Source organism: Epinephelus lanceolatus, chromosome 10, assembly GCF_041903045.1.
Source record: "Epinephelus lanceolatus isolate andai-2023 chromosome 10, ASM4190304v1, whole genome shotgun sequence".
Lineage (NCBI taxonomy): Eukaryota > Metazoa > Chordata > Actinopteri > Perciformes > Serranidae > Epinephelus > Epinephelus lanceolatus.
This window is the reverse complement of record NC_135743.1, coordinates 4,145,001-4,165,814: the sequence shown is the minus strand read 5'-3', so window position 1 is coordinate 4,165,814 and position 20,814 is coordinate 4,145,001. Positions and strand designations below refer to the sequence as shown.

General features: G+C 43.8%; 1 protein-coding gene across 1 annotated transcript in view; it reads right to left on the bottom strand.

Annotated features, from left to right (window-relative positions):
• LOC117266070 (neural-cadherin) overlaps positions 1-20,814 on the bottom strand; it is a 176,120-nt gene that overhangs the window by 26,312 nt on the left and 128,994 nt on the right. Inside the window, exons 17-22 of the mRNA XM_033641015.2 lie at positions 16,601-16,884; positions 12,633-13,262; positions 11,467-12,463; positions 9,183-9,276; positions 3,275-3,459; positions 2,577-2,812 (exon numbers count right to left, since the gene is read on the bottom strand). Of these exons, the coding sequence (XP_033496906.2) occupies positions 2,577-2,812; positions 3,275-3,459; positions 9,183-9,276; positions 11,467-12,463; positions 12,633-13,262; positions 16,601-16,884 (2,426 nt within the window). The remainder of the gene's footprint in view (positions 1-2,576; positions 2,813-3,274; positions 3,460-9,182; positions 9,277-11,466; positions 12,464-12,632; positions 13,263-16,600; positions 16,885-20,814) is intronic.

Genomic DNA, 20,814 nt, shown 5'->3' with positions numbered 1-20,814 from the left:
GTTTCAGTTTCATCTTATTTTGTATTTATCTGACATTCTTGTTCTAAATCAGCCACAATACTTTTCCTTTTAACCTGAGATAATTAAAGACGCGCCTTTCTTCTGCAGCATTTGATGTCCAAGTTATTTTTAATCATACTGTGAGTGCTTTGTTCCGGTACTCATACTTTGTATTGTTGTGATTGTCTTTTTATGGGGTTTGATTGATTTTTAAATAAGTTGCATCACAGAATGAGCTGGACTGAATCTGTCCCCAGTAGTCCAGTCAATCTGACTCAAAATGGGCCCAAACTGGGAGAAATTGCAACTAGTTTTTCTTGGCTCTAATACCCTCCTGCATCATATATTAAAGTATACCTCCTTGGATTTAATGGATTTATTTTTTCAAGGTCAAAAGCAAAGTTTCAAAATTTTACAGTTACATGGTGAAATGATGGTAACATTGAAGGGTCTATGTGCACCGATCCAACTTCAATCTTTTCAATAAAACACTTTTTCAGATGGTATTCAGATGTATTATACCTGTATTTGGAGTACATCTACCCAAAAACTGAGTGCAGAGTTGTCTCACCTTTAGACTAGCATCTGAGGTTGTAGCCCTGAAATTATGTCTGTATAAAATGGACAGCTGGCATGATGTGTTACGTGTGACCTGCTGCCAGGAGATTTAAAAAGTAGCTGTTAGCATTAACAACTAACTGAAAGAGGAACAGCAACTGAAAATGTTCAATTGGGAAAAAAAAGAAAGGTCCAGGAGCTCCTCATCCTCCGAGCAGAGGACGAGATCAGCCACCATATAAACAGGGACGCTAAATGATTGTTATTGACATATTAATGTCATTGTTATTGTTTATATAGCGCTGCTGATGCGTATGCCTTGCGTGTCACACCCATCACACCTTTCTTACTTTAGAGATACTGGCATGCTGTCCAAAATCAAGCTCTGTGGAAAAATGCAAAGGTGGTGTAAAGACAGGACCTCATTGTGGCTCTAGAGAGCGATCACTGTGTAAAAAGGGCTACTAAATAAAGCAGCTTTACGTTACAAATCAGTGTTTCTCCTACACTGCTTTGCATGTCACAGATGGCCTGATCACCCAGTTCCTGCAAATGTGCGGCCACCTTTTTCTCTGATAACTTTATGTGTGCGCACTTAATTTCTGATCCAGATATTCAGGAGGTTTTTACCCAGAGCTGAATCACCCTCAGAGGTCTCTGCCTGGTGAACACACTGAACGTAGTTTCACATAAAAAAAAAAAAAATCAACGTTTTTCTGACGCTCTTGTCGAAGAGGGGCTTCTAACTATGGTGGCTGATGCATTAATGGCTCAATCTAGAGCCAGTGTTTAGTTTGTCCATTCTGTGATCCTGTAGAAACATGGCGATCCCTGTAGATGAGGACCAGCATTCTTCTTTTACTCATCTGTGTACTTATTTATGCTTTTGTCTCCTCCCTTTTATTATTCCTTCTGCAGTTCTGTGCTTATTTAAAACAGTTTTTTTTATCATAGTTCACATATTTAAACATTACTGTCGCTCAGTGGTCTGTGTGTAAGTGTGCATATGTGTGTTTAACATGTGCATTTTCATGCTTCATTGACTGTCATCACCTTCCTGTTTCTTACAGAGCTGACCTCAGGTCAGCAGCTGCTCTCGTGCTTTTAATGGATCTGAAATATTCATCTACATGTATACAGTGAGCGGATCATTTGAGCAGCCGTTTGCTGGGGTGACGTGTTTCAATGTATTTCACATTTGAATGTTTAACCCTGTATTTAACCTCACTTTGTGTGAAACGGAGCATTCAGTGGTTTACAGTAAGTGTCTGTAAGTGCTGTCTGAATGTATGTATGAATGTATGAACGTATGAATGTGATGTTTAATTGATGTGTAATTAATGCATCAGTCAGTTCACCTCCTCTCTGCTGTAATAATCCACTCTCAGCTGTATCTTAGATTTTGCACTTGTATTGATCTCTGTATTCAAAAGAATTTTTTCTAGTGTTTGGTTTATACCAGCAAACTAGCTCAACGACACAGCCAAACACAAGTATGACCCTGAATGTATGAAACTGTGTGGACCTTGAACTAATGACTATGGAGACATCTGGAATCCGTGGCTGGACCAGTTGGGAACCACTGGTTTACACTGAGTATAAAGATGGACGACGCATCTCCTCCCACTATACAAGAATGAAGCCAAAACATCCCTGACACCGCTGCTAACATCAGAGTCTGCACAGTACAGGGATCGGTAAGTGGAGCCACAGTATGGAGTCCCCACTCATACCCCTTCACAAGCAGCACCGATTGACAATGACATCACATTCCCCTTTTTATTGCATCAAAAACTAATCAGAACCAAATTTATCAGACAATCACTTGAACAAACATCAGCGTGATAACAACTACCTAAAATGACAGAAACCATCTTTGGGAAAAATGTATTTGACCTGTACATGGAGATTTTAGTTTGGCCCATGTCCCATCCTGCACTTTAAACCCTGAAGTCATTAAAGAAACCCTGCAGTGCCAGCATGTTGAAAATCATTTCAGTGCTTAGCTCTGTCCTCACCTTGGCTTTGTTTGCGGCCACGTAACCGTGCAGCTTCTCCGCCTTGTAGTACGGCGAGCCGTGAGCAGAAAACCACACATTGAGCGCCCTCTCCCCCCGCTGGCTGGCGTCACCTGCAGAGAAGATCTGGACATTTTCTGGCAAAGTCTGCAGGAGTTCGGCCAATATGTGACTCAGCCGTGAGAATCGACTCTCCTCACTTCCACTGCTGCTGAAAAACTCCTCCACCGTCAGGTCTGGAAGAAGAGACGGAGGGTTAATGGATTCAATTAGTGACTTCATAAACATTCAGGGGAATCATCAGCGGGATAGGTAATGTTCTAAAACTATAAATGAAATAGTGAATATATAAGAAAGAAAGAAAGAAAGAAAGAAAGGGTGGAGGAGAGAACAAAAAAAGTAAAAAAGTTCTAAAAAGAGGAGCGCAGGAAACCGGAGAAAGGAAGACGAGACAAGAGAAGACAGAAGAAGAACACAGTTATTTCCCATCATGCATCTCTGACTGTTGGTGCTGATGGAGCCTGAGGGAGCTGACAGCCCTGAGACCAGGACCCACGGCACTCTGGGATATGCAGCATCGCACTCCTGTCAACAGTTACCACGGTAACCACCGGGTGCGTGTTCATGTGTTTGACGTGTCAGAGAGTCGAGACATGATCAGGCAAATTCCAAAACTTCAAAAAACCTGTGGGACTCACTGTTCATGCGAATGGAGGCGGCGTTTTTCAGGGCGTCCTGCTGCAGTTCTCTGACTTCCACCTGAGCCGTGGAGGTGACGTCGGGCCAGATGTGGTCCGACACGCGCACCTGCAGGTGGTACGAGCCTGGAGGAGCCCCCTCCTTGATAGTGAGCTGACCTGAGCTCTGGTTCAGACTGAACAACCTGAGAGACACAGAGAGACAGACAGAGAGGAGCTTTAAATGCTTTACACATACATTACATTTGCACACTGGAACTTTTCAACAACACTGTGGTTAAGTGTGGTTAAGTTTAGGCACAACAACCACTTAGTTATAGTTAAAAAAAGATCATGTTTGGGTTTTAATAGCCTGCTCTGGGGGCACAATCTCCACTGGAAAAGCAGCGGTGTCTCTGTAAAAAACAACCATTTCTCAGGCCATTATGCTGGCAGGAAACACAGTAACAGGTTCCTAAAAAACAGCCATGTTTGGGGGCTGAAAAGCTGCTGGAAAACAGCAACAGGTCCTTGAAGATAAACAGCCACAGGTTCCTGAAAACCCCCTATATTAGGGGGCTAAAAGGCCCCTGAAAAACAGCAACTTATCCCACAAAAATACCCATGTTTGTGGGCTGAAAAGCTGCTCAGATTTGGATCACTCCACTGCCAACTTAATCCCCCATTGTGCATTACTGCAGACCACAGATACGTTGGAAGTTTTCAGCAACACTGTGGTTAATGTAGTTAGGTTTGGGCACAACAACCACTTGGTTAGGGTTAGAATATGATCATGCTTTGGGTTAAAACGCCCTGCTCTGGGGGCACAATCTCCACTAGCAGTGTCTCAAGCACTTGTCGCGCCACTATCCTGGCAGGAAACACAGCAACAGGTCCCTAAAAACCACCCACGCTTGGGAGCTGAAAAGCTACAGGTCCCCCAGAAAATCCCATGTTTAGGGTCTGAAAAGCCGCTGGAAATCATCACCATATCCCGAAAAACACCCACGCTTGGGGGCTGAAAAGCTACAAGACAGCAGCAACGAGTCCTCGTAGGTAAACAGCCAAAAACACTCATGTTTGGAGGCTGTAAAGCTGCTGGAAATCAGCAATGGTTCCCTACAGGTAAATAGCAACAGGCCCGTATTAGGGGGCTAAAAGGCTGCTGGAAAACAGCAACAGGTCCCAACAAAACACCCACATTTGTGGGCTGAAAAGCTGCTGTAAAAAGAACCATGGGTCCCTAAAAAAAGACCCACATTAGTGAGCTAAAAAGCCACAGGAGAAACGCTACAAACTACCGGTTCCTTTGTTTGTTGGTCTCAAACAGTGGTCTGCAGCTTGGCAGATGTCTCAGTGAAAAACAACCGTTTCATGATGCCACTTTTCTGGCAGGAAAAACAGCAACGAGTTCTTAAAAATACCCACGTTTGGTAAAAGCCTGTATAAACAACCATAACTCACTAAAAACATATGGTTTGTTGGTCTCAAACAGTAAATGTTGATACTATGAAACAAACAAATGTAATGTATTCATCATTTGCAGAAATGTCCAATACCAATAATTTCCTCTTGTGACTGGGCTGTCACCAGTATGGACAGGAAGATGTGAGTGTGGACTAGAAAATATCTGAACTTATCCTGTAAGGTTAAAACAACCTTCAACAAAGTTATCTAAGTTTGGAGTTAGTTAAATTTAAAGAATACATCAGGTGTGGCAAAACAGGCAGACATAAAGAGCCAAAATATGGTTATATGGCTTCAAAGAGACACATCTCATCAACACACTCTGCACACACTGGTCTATCTGAACAGGTCACCACACGTCTGACCCTAATTCATGATCATTCTGTATTAAACACAGTCAAACTCTTTGGGCAATGGATTACATTTCTCATTTTGAAGCAAAATGAAGTAAAAAAGACGATAGATTTGAATAGAAAAGCCACGTCTACATGTAAAGATGGTGCGTTCATTTTGTACTCAGAGGTCGGAAATTCCAGTTCCCAGTCGGAAGTTTAAACTCGAACGCACCCTGAGATCGGATTTCCAACTCAGAAACTTGGAGCAACCCCATCAACCCCGACTTACGAATTCAAGATGGCTGCTGGTCACATAAATAGTGAGTAAACACTCTGCTAAAGTACTGATTATAGCAATTTTATCTTATTTGTTTCACATTAGGTCAGCCTCATCTGCGGCGTTCATCAGTTGGAGTGCATGATGGTTTTGAAGCTGTCTATACTCCGAAAGTGCAAGGGCAACAAAGGCTTTCTTGCGGGCGTCCATGTTTTTTTCTGACTTGTACACCGTTGTCAATTAGAATGCAAAAACTGTTGTCAACTCGGAGGTGACGTCATTCCCACTTCCGACTTCCGACCTCCAAGTACAAATCACAGCAAGAGTCACAAACAAAGACGGTTTCATCAAGCAGGCGAGTCTAAAATAAATTTCCTCAGCCTTATTCACACAATACTGATTCTATTCAGGGAGACGAAATATTATATTTGTACAGATTTTTTGTGGTTTGCAAAATATCAAATTCAGATTTGGGATCATTTGGGAAAGCAAAATTAATTGGTAGAAACATCAATATCTGATCGGCAGCAGTTCGTCCTGTCTGGAAACACCTCGAGGAGTGAAATGAAGTCTGGCCTGATGCTCTTATTCATCTTTTCTCCAAGTCTTTCTCAGATGGGATTTGTCAGATCAAACTCTGAGCAGATGGAGGTCAGTGGCTGAACATGGATCCACGGGGGGAGGGGTTCTTGATCTGGAAAACTTTGGCGCTCTCTGCTCTGCTGCACAGGAGGGTCGATCCCAGACGATGTGGCCCGGGTCCAAACCTGGTTCTGAATCTGTGCCATCAGGCTCATGTAACTGTTTAACCTCTCTGCACTGCGGCGACCTTCAGAGCTCAGAACCAGACGGATTAATTAACCGAGACTGAATCGAAGCCAAAATGCATCCGGCATCGAACCTGTGCCGCCGCCACTGCTGCTGCAGGGGAGGCTGTTACGTACCTTCTCCTGGATTTATGTCACGCTTTAACCCTGCAACACTTCGCTGACAGGGAACAAATGAGGAGATATAAAGTGCAAATCAATTCCAAACAAATGAGTGTCTGCTGAGGCAGGAGGCTGATATCTGCTCTTTATATGCAACACGCTGTTTGTGACATGTTGTTATTGGCCTGCTGGGGCTGATTCACCTCACCTGATCACTGAGCTCTTTCTTATTTTTCATCTAGTTTGTATCATTTCTACATGTAAATAACATGCAACCTAAACCTGATCCATACTGCGAACAAATTGCCATCTGCCGCCTGGAGTGACGAGGAGCGGCGGTTCAGGATGGTAATTCTCCGGCAGTTCCTTTGTTCTCGTACGCTTCTTGTCTTCTCTTGTCGTCCCTCCTTATAGGCATCTCGTTAGAAGAGAAGGTGGCAGGGAGCGCAATCAGGCTCTCCTTTCAACACGTCCGCATGAAGCCTCGCCTCATCAAACAAAACGAGTGCGCCCTCGCCGTGCTTCACTGGGAATTTTCAATACCGCTGGTTATGAAGTATTAATAGCACTGTTCCTGACAAGTCAGATCCCCTTCTCTATCTCTCTCTCCTCCCTGTCCTCTGCCCTTTCATTCTCTTTCACTCTTTCTTTGTTTCTCCCTTCAAACTGCCTGTTTCTCTGTCCCAGTTTTCCTCTCTCCTCTTTGTCGCACCGCACCTTTGTACTGTCTCTTCCTCTCTATTTTAAATCTGTCAGCTCCTGTGCCGCTCTTTTATTTCCTCCCTTTTGTCTTTATGCATCTCTTGCTGCGTGTCACATGAGAGGGGACACTTTAAGAGGGAATCTTTCTCTGTTTTAGCTCCAACACATCCTGAAACAGCTTTACATCTGCCATTCTCTGGATGCTTTCATCCAAAACTACTCACAGTGTGACGAACAGGAGCGTGTACATTTAGAGTGGAGCTGGTCCAAATGGCAGCAGCTAAACTCCGCAGGGATTAAACCCGCCTGCTGACACTTATTTACCTGCTGATTTTATTTGTTTCATTTCAGTCTACCTGATGACTCAAAAGATAGCTTCACCACACTACAAAAAACTGGATCTCTCACTTGTGTAAACTCTTTACCATCTTATAACTCTGGATAGTTTTAGTTTTGAGACGTCCTTGAAATTTCTGTCTCCACAGTGAAGTTGGATGGAATTTAGTTTGTGGCGCTCGCAGCACTGAGGAATCTCAGGGATGAATAAAACCTAAGAAAGCTAGACAATGTGCTGCATTTGTGATTTAGTGTTGTGAGCTCTTAATATTTTGCTCATTGTAACATGTTGCATTCCTTACAGGCCCACAGCGACGTGCTCTCAAGTTCATTTACTAGAAATCATGCATTCAATCAGCATTTTTGAATGTGTTCCTCCCACTGTCAGAGGCACCGCACTCGCTGCTACATTATAACACAACAGAAAGTTAACGTTGACAGAAATGAATTGAAACCAACAACTGTTTGGAATCATAAAAAAATGCATCCTGGTCTCTAGGTCTGTCACAATAACTACTTTTGTTGGATGATATATTGTTCCAGAAATAATTGTGATAAACGATATCATTGCAATTTTCTTTTTTTTTTAAAAAAAGATTTCTGACAGGGGAGGGGGGGGGGGGGGGTAATGTGCAGCAGGCGGCTGCAAGCTGGGATTGAGCCCACGGCTGCTGTGGCAAGGACATTGCCTTCATTTATGGGACGCCAGCTCTACCCACTAATGTAATGAGCTGTACTTCTGCGTTGAATCGACACTGTACCTACATAGAGCCTACGTCGTACCCTACGCTGTAGCCTGACGTGCACCTCCCCAGAAATGTATCACATGGGACTTCAAATGTTATTTTGTGAGGCTTTATTGTCTTCACAATTTATTGTTTCTTATCCATGAAATAAAAGTAAACAAAAGCTTAATTTCCACTGAGGGAAATGGTTTCAGAGGTCTGTGTTGCTGTGACATGTAGTTACATTTCTAATGAGATGCACGTCAAGCTACAGTGTGGCGTAGGGTATACTTCTATGCAGAGGCTACGCCGTAGATGCTAGACGTATAAATACTGCTTAACAGACATGCTTAGCAAGGCTCCAAGAACACCGCAGTTACCTCCATGATCTGGTCAATGTGCTGTAGTTGGTTCCCGGAGGTGAACAGCCTGGGAGCAAGGCTGATGGATTTATGGAGTGTAGGATGAAGTTGTTGGAGGGTAAAGCTCGAAACATGTAACTTTCTGGCTTGTATCCTGGAAAGCTAACGACTATCAGGACTGTAGGTCTCCAAAAGTGCAGCTGCAGGCTACCAGCATGCTACACTGTGTCGTTTCTGGAGTGTTGTTTCATTTTTCTTCGAAATAGAGAATCACTGCGCCCAAGTTTTTTTAACGTGTTGGAAAACCCAGCTGTTCATTCTGGCATCATGTTGGCTAAAATTTTGTTGACACTCTTATGTAAACTAACACACATGTGGTGATCGAGGTCATGTCCACATATCCTATGATAAGTCAGTGAGGTAATTATCTTTACAGGCCCATCACTCTCTAAAACAGTCAAGTTTCCCATGAGACAAAATAAATAATTTCTACTCGTGCTACCTAACGAACAGCCAGCTGAAAGTCTTTACCAGTATTTGTCAGCACTCCTGCCTCTCTCTAATCCTCTGACTGGATTCTCTTTATACGCCTCTACATCTTCTTGCATTGTTATCGCTTCCATTTCTTTCCACCTCTTTTTTTCTTTGCAATGCGGCCTCTCTACTTATTACCATGTGGCCTTGCTCTCCTTCAACACAGACATGCCTAACTACTAATTTTCCATCTCTACTTTCACCTTCATCACTCTCTGTCTGCATGTCACCTCAGTGTTTTCACCACATGAGATCAAAGTACCTGGATGGTTTGCCTTCGAACCGGTACACCTTCTCACTCCAGTCATCAAGGTCGGGAGATTGAACTCGTCCGAGCACCGTCGTCGGGAGAATACCTGTCAGGAGGAGGGAAGTGAAAGACACACAGAAAAGTCAAAAACTGCATTGGCTTTGAAAGGAATTAGTTTTGAGCGCAGAGGATCCCTGTGGTACAACCAACATATTAAGAGTGAAGGAAAGAAAGTGGAGATAAGGTGGCGGGCGACGCCTCCACGGCACGCACGGCCATGCTTTGACAACACAGCAGGAAGATGTGCACGCATTAGAATTGCTCGCACAGTGTTTTCTCCCCTCTCCCAAAAAAAGCTGAACGCAGCGCTGTAATCTCTTTAGCTGTGAAATCAGCTGCCTTTTAAAAATGGCTCCTGTTTATGTGCTCGTCAAACCTGGGACTTAAGCTGGAGTTAATTGTTTGCTTCATGGCATGTTGTTGAGCTACGTGATGGATTTGTATTAGCGGGTTAATGTACTTTCATGTGGAAAAGGCCCCAGAGAGGGAATCCACTAAAAATACATTACAGAAAACCTTAGTTTTTCCAGCAAATTACAGCAGGCTGACAGATGGTATGAAACGCTAAATAAGTGATGTGGGCTGGAGCGGGAGGCTGTGAGCAGTCGACTGTGACAAGTACAGTCTTAACAACACGAGCACAGAGCACTCAGGAGGTGGTGGGAGGGACACCATGGGACCTGAAGGTTAGAGGAGCCCGTCTGTGACTAGAAAGACACCAGTTTGAATCCCTCAGACTAGCCGGTGAACTGGGAGGATGCATGACAAATGTTCTTTTGGCCGTCCACATCTACAATCACGATGTCTTTGACAAAAGCAGCTTCTACAGTGGAGCAGAAAATAGCAGGTTGTACTTTGAGGCTCTCAGGTGTGAAATGAAAAACAACAACAAAAAAAAAAAACAGCAAGTGCACTCAGCAAAGAGTGTTCCTGGAAACATGAAGGTTAACAAGTACAAACCCCCAAAAATCTAAAAGAGCTGTTCAACAGTGGAGCTGTGAACTTCACAAGGGAAGAAAAAGACGCCAGAAGAAAACAGTGGCATTGTACGTTCCTGCAAACCACAGATATGTTACATTTCTATACATATCATATCGACTTCTCTAAAGTGATGCAGTGTATGAGCTGACTTTGTCATCAGGAGGTGGAGGGGATGGTGGATGGCATAACAAATAGGCGAGATGCCTGCCAAGTTGCCGACCAACAAACAATAACACAGGTTGTTTTTTGACAACACTTCGCAGTGTCTCCACTAGAGTTTGTGGCACCAAATAAATGTTTCACCAACACATCACACCAATTCCCAGCAGCTTTTGAGTCGCCAAACCTGGGTGTTTATTTACCACCACATTGAGACATTTCCCAGCAGCATTTGAGCCACTGAATTTAGGTGTCTTTAGTGGTACTTCACGGCATTTCCCAGCAGTGTTGTGGCACCAAACCTGGGTGTTTTTCACCAACACATTGCCATTTTTTCCAGCAGCTTTTGAGCTACCAAACTGGGTGTTTTTAGTGGTACATTGTGGCATTTCCCAGTGGCGTTTGAACCACCAAACTTTGGTGTTTTTAACCGACAGATCACTGCATTTCCCAACGGCTTTTGAGCCACTGAACCTGGGTGTTCTTTGCCAACACATCACAGTGTTTCCCAACGGTGTTTGAGCCACTGAACCTGGGTGCTGGGTACTCACTGACCTATCCCTGCTTTTCCAGTGGCTTTCATGCCACCTTATGTGGAGATTTTAAGTCAAAACATGATCTTTGTTTGGTCTGCAGATCAATTTTAAATATCAGAAACAGCATAGTGTATTGAGGATGGTGTATATTCACTGTTTACAAACCATTCATTTATGACTGCCTTCATGCTTTTTAAAGAAAAATGCCAAAATATATGCTAGATACAAAATTTGTAACTCTCCAATACTTTTGGTCATGGAAATTTGGGGCAAAACTATGGGTTCAGAGGCCAAAAAAGGTTAAGAAACTCATTTTGCGTTACCCAATTCTGCACTGAGAATTATTATGACCTAATATTAGACCCAAAATATTCACAATGCAATGTCAAAAACAATGCACCAACGTTAGGCACCAATCCAGAGAAAAATACCATCATATCAGAAAATATATTGACTTATGTATTTCAAATTCCAAAATAGCTACTCGGCTCCTGCATGTTAAATATGAAGCAAAATAATCTGTCTCTATGAATCAGGCAACAAAAATCCTAAACACATACCTTCATAACTGTAGACGATGAAGTTAGTGTGTCCTGGTGAGTGAGGGTGGTCATTCCTGTCACCAATGACGACTGTCAGCGTGCTGGTGGAGCTCATTGGAGGAGAGCCGCTGTCAATCATAAGAATCGGGAGGCGGTACTCCTTCTGCCTCTCACGGTCGAAGGTCCGGAGGGCGGTGATGGCTGCGCTGCCGTTACGAAAGTCTGTCAAATTGAAGTTGGTGGCGTCTGAGGTGAGCATGAGCAGCCGTATGGAGAATGGCCCGCCATTGGGGGAGGTGTCTCGGTCGGTGGCATGGAGGAGCAGAGATGTTTCGTTCATTTGAACCGCCTGGGGAGCCGCTGTGTTCTCCCAAACGACTGGTTTATAGGAGACCTCGAACTCCGGCCCGTTGTCGTTAATATCAAGTACAGTCACCATGACAATGGCAGAGCCAGTCATTGGTGGACTCCCAGCATCTGTAGCGAGGACCATGATCCTGTGCTGAGAGATTTTCTCCCTATCCAGAGAATCAGCCACGACCACCCAACCGGACTGGTCCACCAGAAACTGACTGTAAGGGTCCGACTCTTTTGAAATACTGTAAGAAAAGCGTCCGTTTTGGCCTGAGTCCAGATCCGAAGCTGTAACCTGAGCAACAATTGTCCCCACAGGTACGTCTTCGGACATGGCTGGTGACTCGTAGAACTGTGGGAAAAATACGGGGGCGTGGTCATTGGCGTCCTCCACCTGAACAAGACAGTAGGCCAGGCTGAAGAAATCAGCGTCTTCAGCCTTCAGCGTCAGATTGAAAGTCCTCTCACGGGGCTTTTCAAAGTCAACCTTCTTCTTGAGTTTTATCACACCACGTCTGTTCACTTTGTCTGTCTCCACAAAGAACTTCCTGTCCTCGTCACCACCAACGATGCTGAAGGTTACCACAGCGTTCTCACCCTCATCTCCGTCTGTGGCAGAAACTACAAGAACCTCGCTGTTCACCTCCAGGTCTTCCGTCACCTGAACACCAGAGGACACCACAGAAGTACATCATGTGTCATTAACACTGTTATTATAAATGGTGACTTTATATATCGCCTTGAGTTTCTAAAATCTCTAATGTAAACTCTTTGAGTTGCCTTGTTGTTAGAATCAAACAAATGATATTGCCCTGCCGTGGTGGACTCACCTGAGTGGTGTAGACCCTCTGAGTGAACACTGGTGGATGATCATTGACATCTGAAACCATGATGGTGGCTGTCCCTGTTCCCGCTAAACCCCCTCCATCCCTGGCCTCCACCACCACCAGATACCGGTCCTCTGCCTCCCGGTCCAAGGAACGTAGAACCGTGTAGATTGTCCCTGTGCTGGCGTTGATGGAGAACAGATTGAGGTTAATCTCGTTACGGACGTTCTTGATAATGCTGTAGGTCAGCATGGCGTTCTTGCCCTCATTGGGGTCGTCCAGGTCCATGGCGCGCATCTCCATGACGGAAGTGTCGGCAGGTGAATTCTCAGGCACTTGGCCAACAAAACATCCGTCCACTTCCAGTGCCGGGCAGGGGAAGAAGGGTGCATTGTCGTTGACGTCTCGGACCTCTAACAGCACATCAGCAAATCCTGTGAGTCCTGCCCCTCCCTCGTCTGTGGCGAGGACGAGGAATCTCCAGGCTGGGCGCTCTTCACGGTCCAGGCGCCGTTGGGCATAGATTCTTCCTGTGCGTTCGTCAATGGTGAACTCACCGCCGGCACCCTGGCCATGGAGGGAGTAACGCAGGGCAGTCTGGTCGGCCTCTTGGTCTGGATCTGTGGCCGACACCTGCGAGGGTTGGACAAGAAAATATCCAAAATGAGACACATTTCTGATTTCTTTTACGTAACTCCCGTCAGCCTTTCAGGCCATCTGGTAGATGTCTGCTAATTAGTTTAGTTTATTTAGTTTATCAAGGGACAGTGTGCAATAGCATTAATCATTTACAAGAGATGAGGAGATGGTTGCACCAGATTTAGCAATAACTGCTAATTTCCATCTGTAGTCCCAACATATAATTTAATTAGCATTTATAAATGTCTTTCTCTACATGTAACATGTGACTCATGTTAACGTTCTAAAATTATATTATTAAATCAGCCTTTACTTTCACACTGGCAACTTTCACCCACAGGTTAAGGCCATTTTCAGGTGATAACCCTGCAAACTCTAGGATAACCCTCATCTGGAGCAGGCCTTAGGCTTAAGTCAGGGTTAGCCCACTTGGAGGAGGAGTGAGGATTGTGCCAGTGTAAATGCTTTCTTAGCCTGGAGCTAGCAGATCCCTTAGCTTGGTGCAAACAGTTCACCTAGCTTGATGCTAACAGCTCCCTTAGAATAGAGCTCCCTGTGGCTAATAGCTCCCTTAGCAATATGCTTAGAGCAGTGTGAAAAGCCTAAATGTCAAACCTGGCCCAGGCAGCCAATCAAATCAAGCAGGTAGGCTACTGTTTTATGTGGTAGAGACAGTGTGACGGTGGCAAATGTAGAGAGATCACCTGTAAGTCACATCTGATTGCCCAGTTGTGCACGCAACCTTGCTCTAAAAATGCATCATGCTGTTTTGCCCAATGCTCTTTGCCACAGCATTTTTTGTAGGGGCAACAGCCAAGGGGATGCAAATCAGCGTAATCAGGGTCCGTAGTTTTTGTACATTTTCAGGAGCCAGGAGGTCGGCCTTCCAATGTGGCCACTCACACAAAGCTAAGGCCTTTATACGTCGTTGGGGGACACATCGAACAAACAAACTAGATCTGAATCATTCTGAGATCCTAATGCCCATCAGAGCTGTTTAAAAGCCTGATTTAAAACACTTGTGTTCTGTAATGCCTTTAACAAAATCTTAATTTTTAAAAGCTTTTCTATCCATTTATGTTTTTAATCTTTTGCTTTTGTGTGTTAAGTACTATTTGACTATTCTCCTTTTAAAAATGGGTACTATTCAATCAGAATTACAGCACAAAACTTCAACAGGTTATTGTACTTGCTACAGAACACTGAAAACAGTGAACACAGTATTACAGAGTGGGTCTTTTTGGTGATATTAAAAGACTTTTAAACTCACAAACATGTAAAAACAATCAGCCACAAGTCACCAACATCTGCTAATGAAATGGATTTCATTATACGAGTAATGAAACATGGTCGCTGACTGTCACATTTTTTTTAGCAAGCCGGTCAAAGCAGCAACATTGACTTCTCTCTTCAGTTGAAATAAACATTCTCCCTCTTCACAGGAACTATTGCTTTTTGTTCTTTCTCTTTTTTTCTTATCAAAACAGTTGAATTGGTTTTTTTATTATGTACAAATGTCAAGCCCAGCAAATAGGACATGCGGCAGGGAGCTGATTGCAGCAGCTGCCCCTGCACACAGGGACTGTGCAACACAGGAATAAACATTTCTCTGTTGCTTTGTCCTGTTTGCTTAATTAACCTGCCTTCCTGCTATCTCTCTGAACGAGGGGACACCAGCTCTCACATCTGTCACCACGACACACAATGCAATTAAAAGTTAATAGACGCCAACAAAAGCAAGAAAAAAGTACACTTTTACCCTTTCTTCTCCTCTTTTCTCACTGGAGGGTTTGTTTACAGAAGCCTTTGAAGTTTTCTCCCCCCTCCATCCTCCCTCCTCCCTGCTGCCACCTCCCCCCTTGTTGGCTCTCTGCATTCCCTGACAACGTGATGCAGGTAGACAATATTGAAGATGAGCAGTCGCGGTGCCACAGAGGAGGCTGCCACGCAGGTGAAGTCAAAGAATATTCATTTCAAATTGGATTTTCCCCTCTGTTCACTATCTGCTGAATTGTATTAACACACGGGGCTCACAGCGGCCCGCGTTCAGGGAGGGGCCGGGGAAAACTATTGAGAGGAACCGAGCGTACATCAAATCAATTCCAGCAGGCGAGGGGGAGCAGGCCCGGGTTGAGGACTCGGTGACACATGCCTCTCTGACGGGGATTTCATCCCGGGCCTCACCGACGCACTTCCACCTTTCTAATCTGATTTAGCTTGGCGGTACATGCATATTACCGTGAATTACCAGAGATAGGTGTGACGAAAGGCGGATGAAAGCCGCAGAAGAAGGAGGTCGACTGACTTTCTGAGGCAACTTTTCAGTTCCTGGTTCCTTCCTGTCAGGTTGGTGGATGTTAAATTTGATATTGTGTTAAACAATGTCACACACATGTGATGTGTTAGTATGTGGACACTGGATCTGTGCTGAGGTGTCGCTCCGGGCTGATTCACCTCTACATTTGAAGCGTGACCAGCACTATTAGATTTGTCTGTATTAAACCTGATACATTTTCACATCTTGATCGTATAAACTGACATTTTCGTGACAGCTCCGTCACGGTGGAGGTGCGTTCAGAAGGTGCTACTTTCTCATGTTTGCATTTTTAACAGATTGATGTGGACTGGACAGACATCTGATCAGTGTTCAGTCAAAAACATACAACATGCTCATCTTCTCCTCATCCAATGGTTCGTATCGTATCATAACGTTGAGTCCTTAATGTAAAGTTACACAGTTAACATAAAGTCCCGGAGGTTAGGTTTACGGAAAAGAAACACGGACATGACGTACCTTGAGAGGACTCAAAGTTCACACATATCCGAACAACAACCTCCTGGAAAAAGTCCTGTTTTTCCTGACCACCACCCAACCTTCCTCCTAACTGCACCGCTCGGAAACGCCTCCTTCTTTACTCCCACCAGCACATTGGTCATGTGATCACAGCCTTACAAAATACATGAGTTATGCACAAACTTCTGGCTCATGATTATGTCAGATATGCTTGAATTTTTGCACATTTTTAACGATCCATTGATCTTAATGGATGTATCGAATTAATAATAAACGATCCAATATCATCAGTGTAGAGGAAAAACATGGATCCATATCATCATCTTTAGGATCCGCCTTTATTTATCAATCGTCTCAAGTCAAACGCAGACCCCTGACTTAAATAGAATCAAAATCGATTCATGGACTTTGTGAAATCAGCAAATATCATATTGTTGTCCAAACTGACATAATATTGTGTGATAATAAAACTAGTGATTTACACTGCTATCAGGCAGAGAGGCCTTTAAAATGATGTCATACAAACACAACGACTGACCTCCAGCATGAAAACAGGAAGCTGTGTGAGCTCCTCTGTCACGGCGGCGTGGTACTCCGTCTGGCTGAAGACGGGCGCCTCGTCGTTGCGGTTGACCACCTGAACCACCACCAGCGTCTCGTTCTCCCACTTCCCGTCGGAGGCCACTAGCCGCAGCTCGAAGCGCTGCTCCATCTCGTAGTCGAGCGGCTGAGCCACGAAGATGGTGCCAACCTCGGGCTCCACGTCAAAGGTGCCCATCGTGTTTCCTGAGGTGATCTGGTAGCGCAGCTTGGCGTTGGCACCTGGAGGGAGGAAGTGGAGATCAGGGCAGCGTTACCAGCTTGATAATGTTGAAGTTGAAGAGCTGATTGACAGATTTTATTAATCTCAGCTTTGACTATAAACATTTATTTATACTCTCCAGTTGTTTTCATCAACCTTTGGACACTGAGTCTAATTAGGCAATCTGTGCACATCACCTCGTTTCTTAGTGGACCATGATTGGCATCTCTCATTTTTGACATTTTATAGCATAAATGATTACTTTAAAAAGAAGACAGATTAAAAAGTTAATTTAAGATGAGTGTTAGCTGCAGCTCTGCTTCTGAATATGTCACCTATTTTATTTTAAGAAATAGAAAACACAGCTTCTTTTTAGCAGTGAGTTCAGCTCAGGCTTTGATCAAACCAAAGCTCACAGAGACAAAGTTTTTAATCCTTCTAATCAAATTAAAACATCACCAAAATTAGAATCGCCACAAGTTGTTCATAGGGTTTCTAAATATGTGAGACACAAACTGTGTGTGATGCCACAGACATGACAAACACGGCTGATGTGACGCAACACACACAGAGTGATTCTAATAAACACAACATCCCTTATGATTCCAAGTGTTTCTTACTCAGGGTTCTTTCAGCCCTAGAGTGGTCTCCTTTGGTCTGAATCAGGGACTCATGTTGTTCCAAAGTTGTACAATTGCCTGGAGTTGGTTCGTGTTCTCACGGCAGCATTTACAAGAGGACCAGATCAAATGCCTTGTGTGAGAAAGCTGCTCTTGATTGGTCAGAATTTCCATGTGGGAAAAATCCAGGAAGTAAAGCAAACGTTGAAGAAGAGTACACTTGCAAGATAAATGTGACACTTTCTAATGTCACAATGGAGGGACAACTACGCAGGTTGATTTTAGCGCTGCTCATCGTGGACTATATTGCTGTCATTGTTCATTTTAGTCAAAGCATACAGTTTGAAAACGAGGCGCGGCTCCAACTAGAAAACAATGTTTTGATGCATTGGATGTGCTGAATGTGCATATTAAGGCAGTACAGGAGGAGGTGCACATTAATAATCCTCCAGGACTGTAACATGCTCATGTTTAACCCAAACAATGTGTCATGTGACTGCAGTTGCTTCACATCCAGGTCGGAACACCTTCTCACCACAAACCAACCGCACCAGAGTTCCTTTGGAACCGGACTGAGACCACCTCTTCAAGAAGGTCTAGGTCCGGTTGTTTTGGTGCACACCTGAGTGTGATTGCTGTGTTCACACCTGCCCAAAGGAACTTGAGTTCAATTGAACCGAACCAAACAGGGCAGGTGTGAAAGCAGCCAGAGAGACCACAACACGTGCAGATGTTGAGAGCTGTCCATCATGTCGACAGTGGAGCTCTCATTGTGAAAAGAAACTTTCTGAGTGATATTGGAGGAGATTTCCATGCAGAAAAACAAGTGTTTGATTGGCAGTAGACACACACACACACACACACATACACACAGAGTGATGACCCGTGTGGACAGCAGCAGCAGATATCAAATATTTGGGAGAAAAACAGGCGTCTCTCTCACAGTGGGGCTCATTAGATGCCTTTCTCTCCTCCAACCCTCCTCTTTCTCTCTCTCTCTCTCTCACACACACACACACACACACACTTGTGGGGTGCTGAAACTTATAAATTCAAATTTCTCTGTTACTCTACGCTGTGTCTTTTCCTCGCCTCTCTCCTCGCCATCTTTGATTTCTTGCTTTCCTTTTCTCCTCCTTCACACCAGAAAATGAAACAGCCAAATTAATCTGTGTGTATTTGCAAAACTGCTAACAGCAGGGATTACATTTTTTGTAGGCTCACATGGAAGGTAGCGTCGCCCTGGTTCCCTCGTCAAAAAGCCAGTGGGATGTTTCCTTTGGATTTTGGATTGTTGCAGAAAATAAGGTCTGTGGCGAACAAACTTTCATGATACTTACATGTTTTGTTCAGCATGATGATCTTCACAAATGAACACCATTTTTGTTGTTTTTAAACACAAATGCAATCATTGGGCTAGGTTAGGCTATAAAGAAACTACGTCATGGTCATATGACTGAACATCGCCATCACAACGATGCTGTCACGTCATGGATGAGGTTCTGTCGTCTCATTTAGCTTCTTGTTAGCAACCATCTTTTACACAGAAAAGCTTCACAGTGAGGTATTTCCTGACATATTTTCGGTGCTTGACCCATTGTCTTTGAGACGATCGAACAGTTGAACAAATCCGTAGCCCTGACGTGTATTTACATTTTCAAGGAGGTGCATGCTGCGGTGGGTAGGGGAGACCGGGGATGGTTGTAACAAAGGGATAGTTGTAACACTCTCAGTTTGGCCAATTAGAAACGAGCTGTGGTGACATCATCAACGTAGTCCATGCCCATTTACAATTGGAGCTCACTGGTGAAGCCACATGTCTCTGAGTCCAAATTTGTCTGTTCTAGAGCCAAAAAACAGTTTTTCAGGTGAGAAACCAAACATTTTCATCACAGTTGTTTTTTGCATAGTGCCCATTGTGTTGTATGTACAATTGTTTCGCTTACATAGGTTCAAGTAGTAGCTTCTCTAGTTTAATTTGATGTGTTTCATTAGTGCTAGCTTTGAAGCTAAATGCTAAAAACTGTTAGCTCTTTCATGGCTGCTAAGCATGGGGAGGGTTGTAACAGTTCTTAAAAAGTGGGGATTTTGGGCCCACGAAGCCTGCACCCCGGGCAAGGACATCTACATTTGCCACAACTGCCAATCAGATTAAAATAGGCTATAGGTATTATGCCTTAGTTTGCTCAGATAATAGTTACTGAAAAAAAAGTGTTTATTGTTCAACTGTTCAAATGCTGTTCAAACGTCAACCTTTTTTGTATTTATGTTATACATTTCTATTAATTTTAATATTATAATTATTGTATTCTTACAAGTTTATTGTTCATTCTTTATTATTCATTGAAGTGCTTGAATACATTTAGCCTATTGTGAATCTTTTTTTAAGCACAATAATTTAATTGTTACATCCATCCCCAGCTAGTGTTACAACTCACATTAATTTCCATAATCTGTGATGGTGTAGTAGAGGTCAAAGAGTGTGTTATTTATAGCAGACAAATATGGAACCACATATCAAAATTTAAGAGCTCTAACAAAAAAACCCACTGAGTTACACTTGCTCAAACAAAAAGTGTTACAATCATCCCCGGTCTCCCCTACAGTGAAACCATAGACGTATAAATTGAAGTGGATACAGCATCAGGGGCAGGACCCCATTCATTCCTACGAAACTTGCTCAGTGGCCACAATCGTTCAACTGATGCATCAGCACTGCTTCACTGGGCCTATAATGACTTCCACCATCCGAGTCGGCTACTTCCTATTTAGCTCTCCACCAAACTGAATGGGTGTAAATGACTTAATCGTGTGACTCTTCACGACTTTTCAAAAGCTATCAAACCAACTGGATCAAATTCTGATACTAAAATGAGTCATGGGAAAAAGTCAAAGCCATCATGGGACGGACTCTGCAGTTGTAATTCCATCGTTTGGCCACTATGTGAAATTGGTTTCGAAGCCCGGTGCACTTCCTGGGGGCCTGGGTGAAACTCCTAAAGCTTCAAGGTGAAGTGTAAAACTTTAGCCCCTTTGCTCGTCCCTGTCCTTGTCTCCTAAGCTCTTACTTTGAGATCTTATCTCCTCCTCCCCCGTGTTCCCTTTTCTCTCTTCTTCTTTCCTCTGTGCTTTCTCTCCCTTTCCAGTTTTCCTCTCCTCCTAATAACAGTCCTTTATTATCATTTCCTCTCCTTCCCTCCTCAACAGCTTCTCCTAACCTCTTGATCGCCCCCTTGCTTTCATCCTTCCTCTTATCCTTCCTTTTTTACCTTCTCTTTAGGCCTATTATTTTTCCTTCTTTCCTTCATTCTCCTTCCTACATCTTCCCTC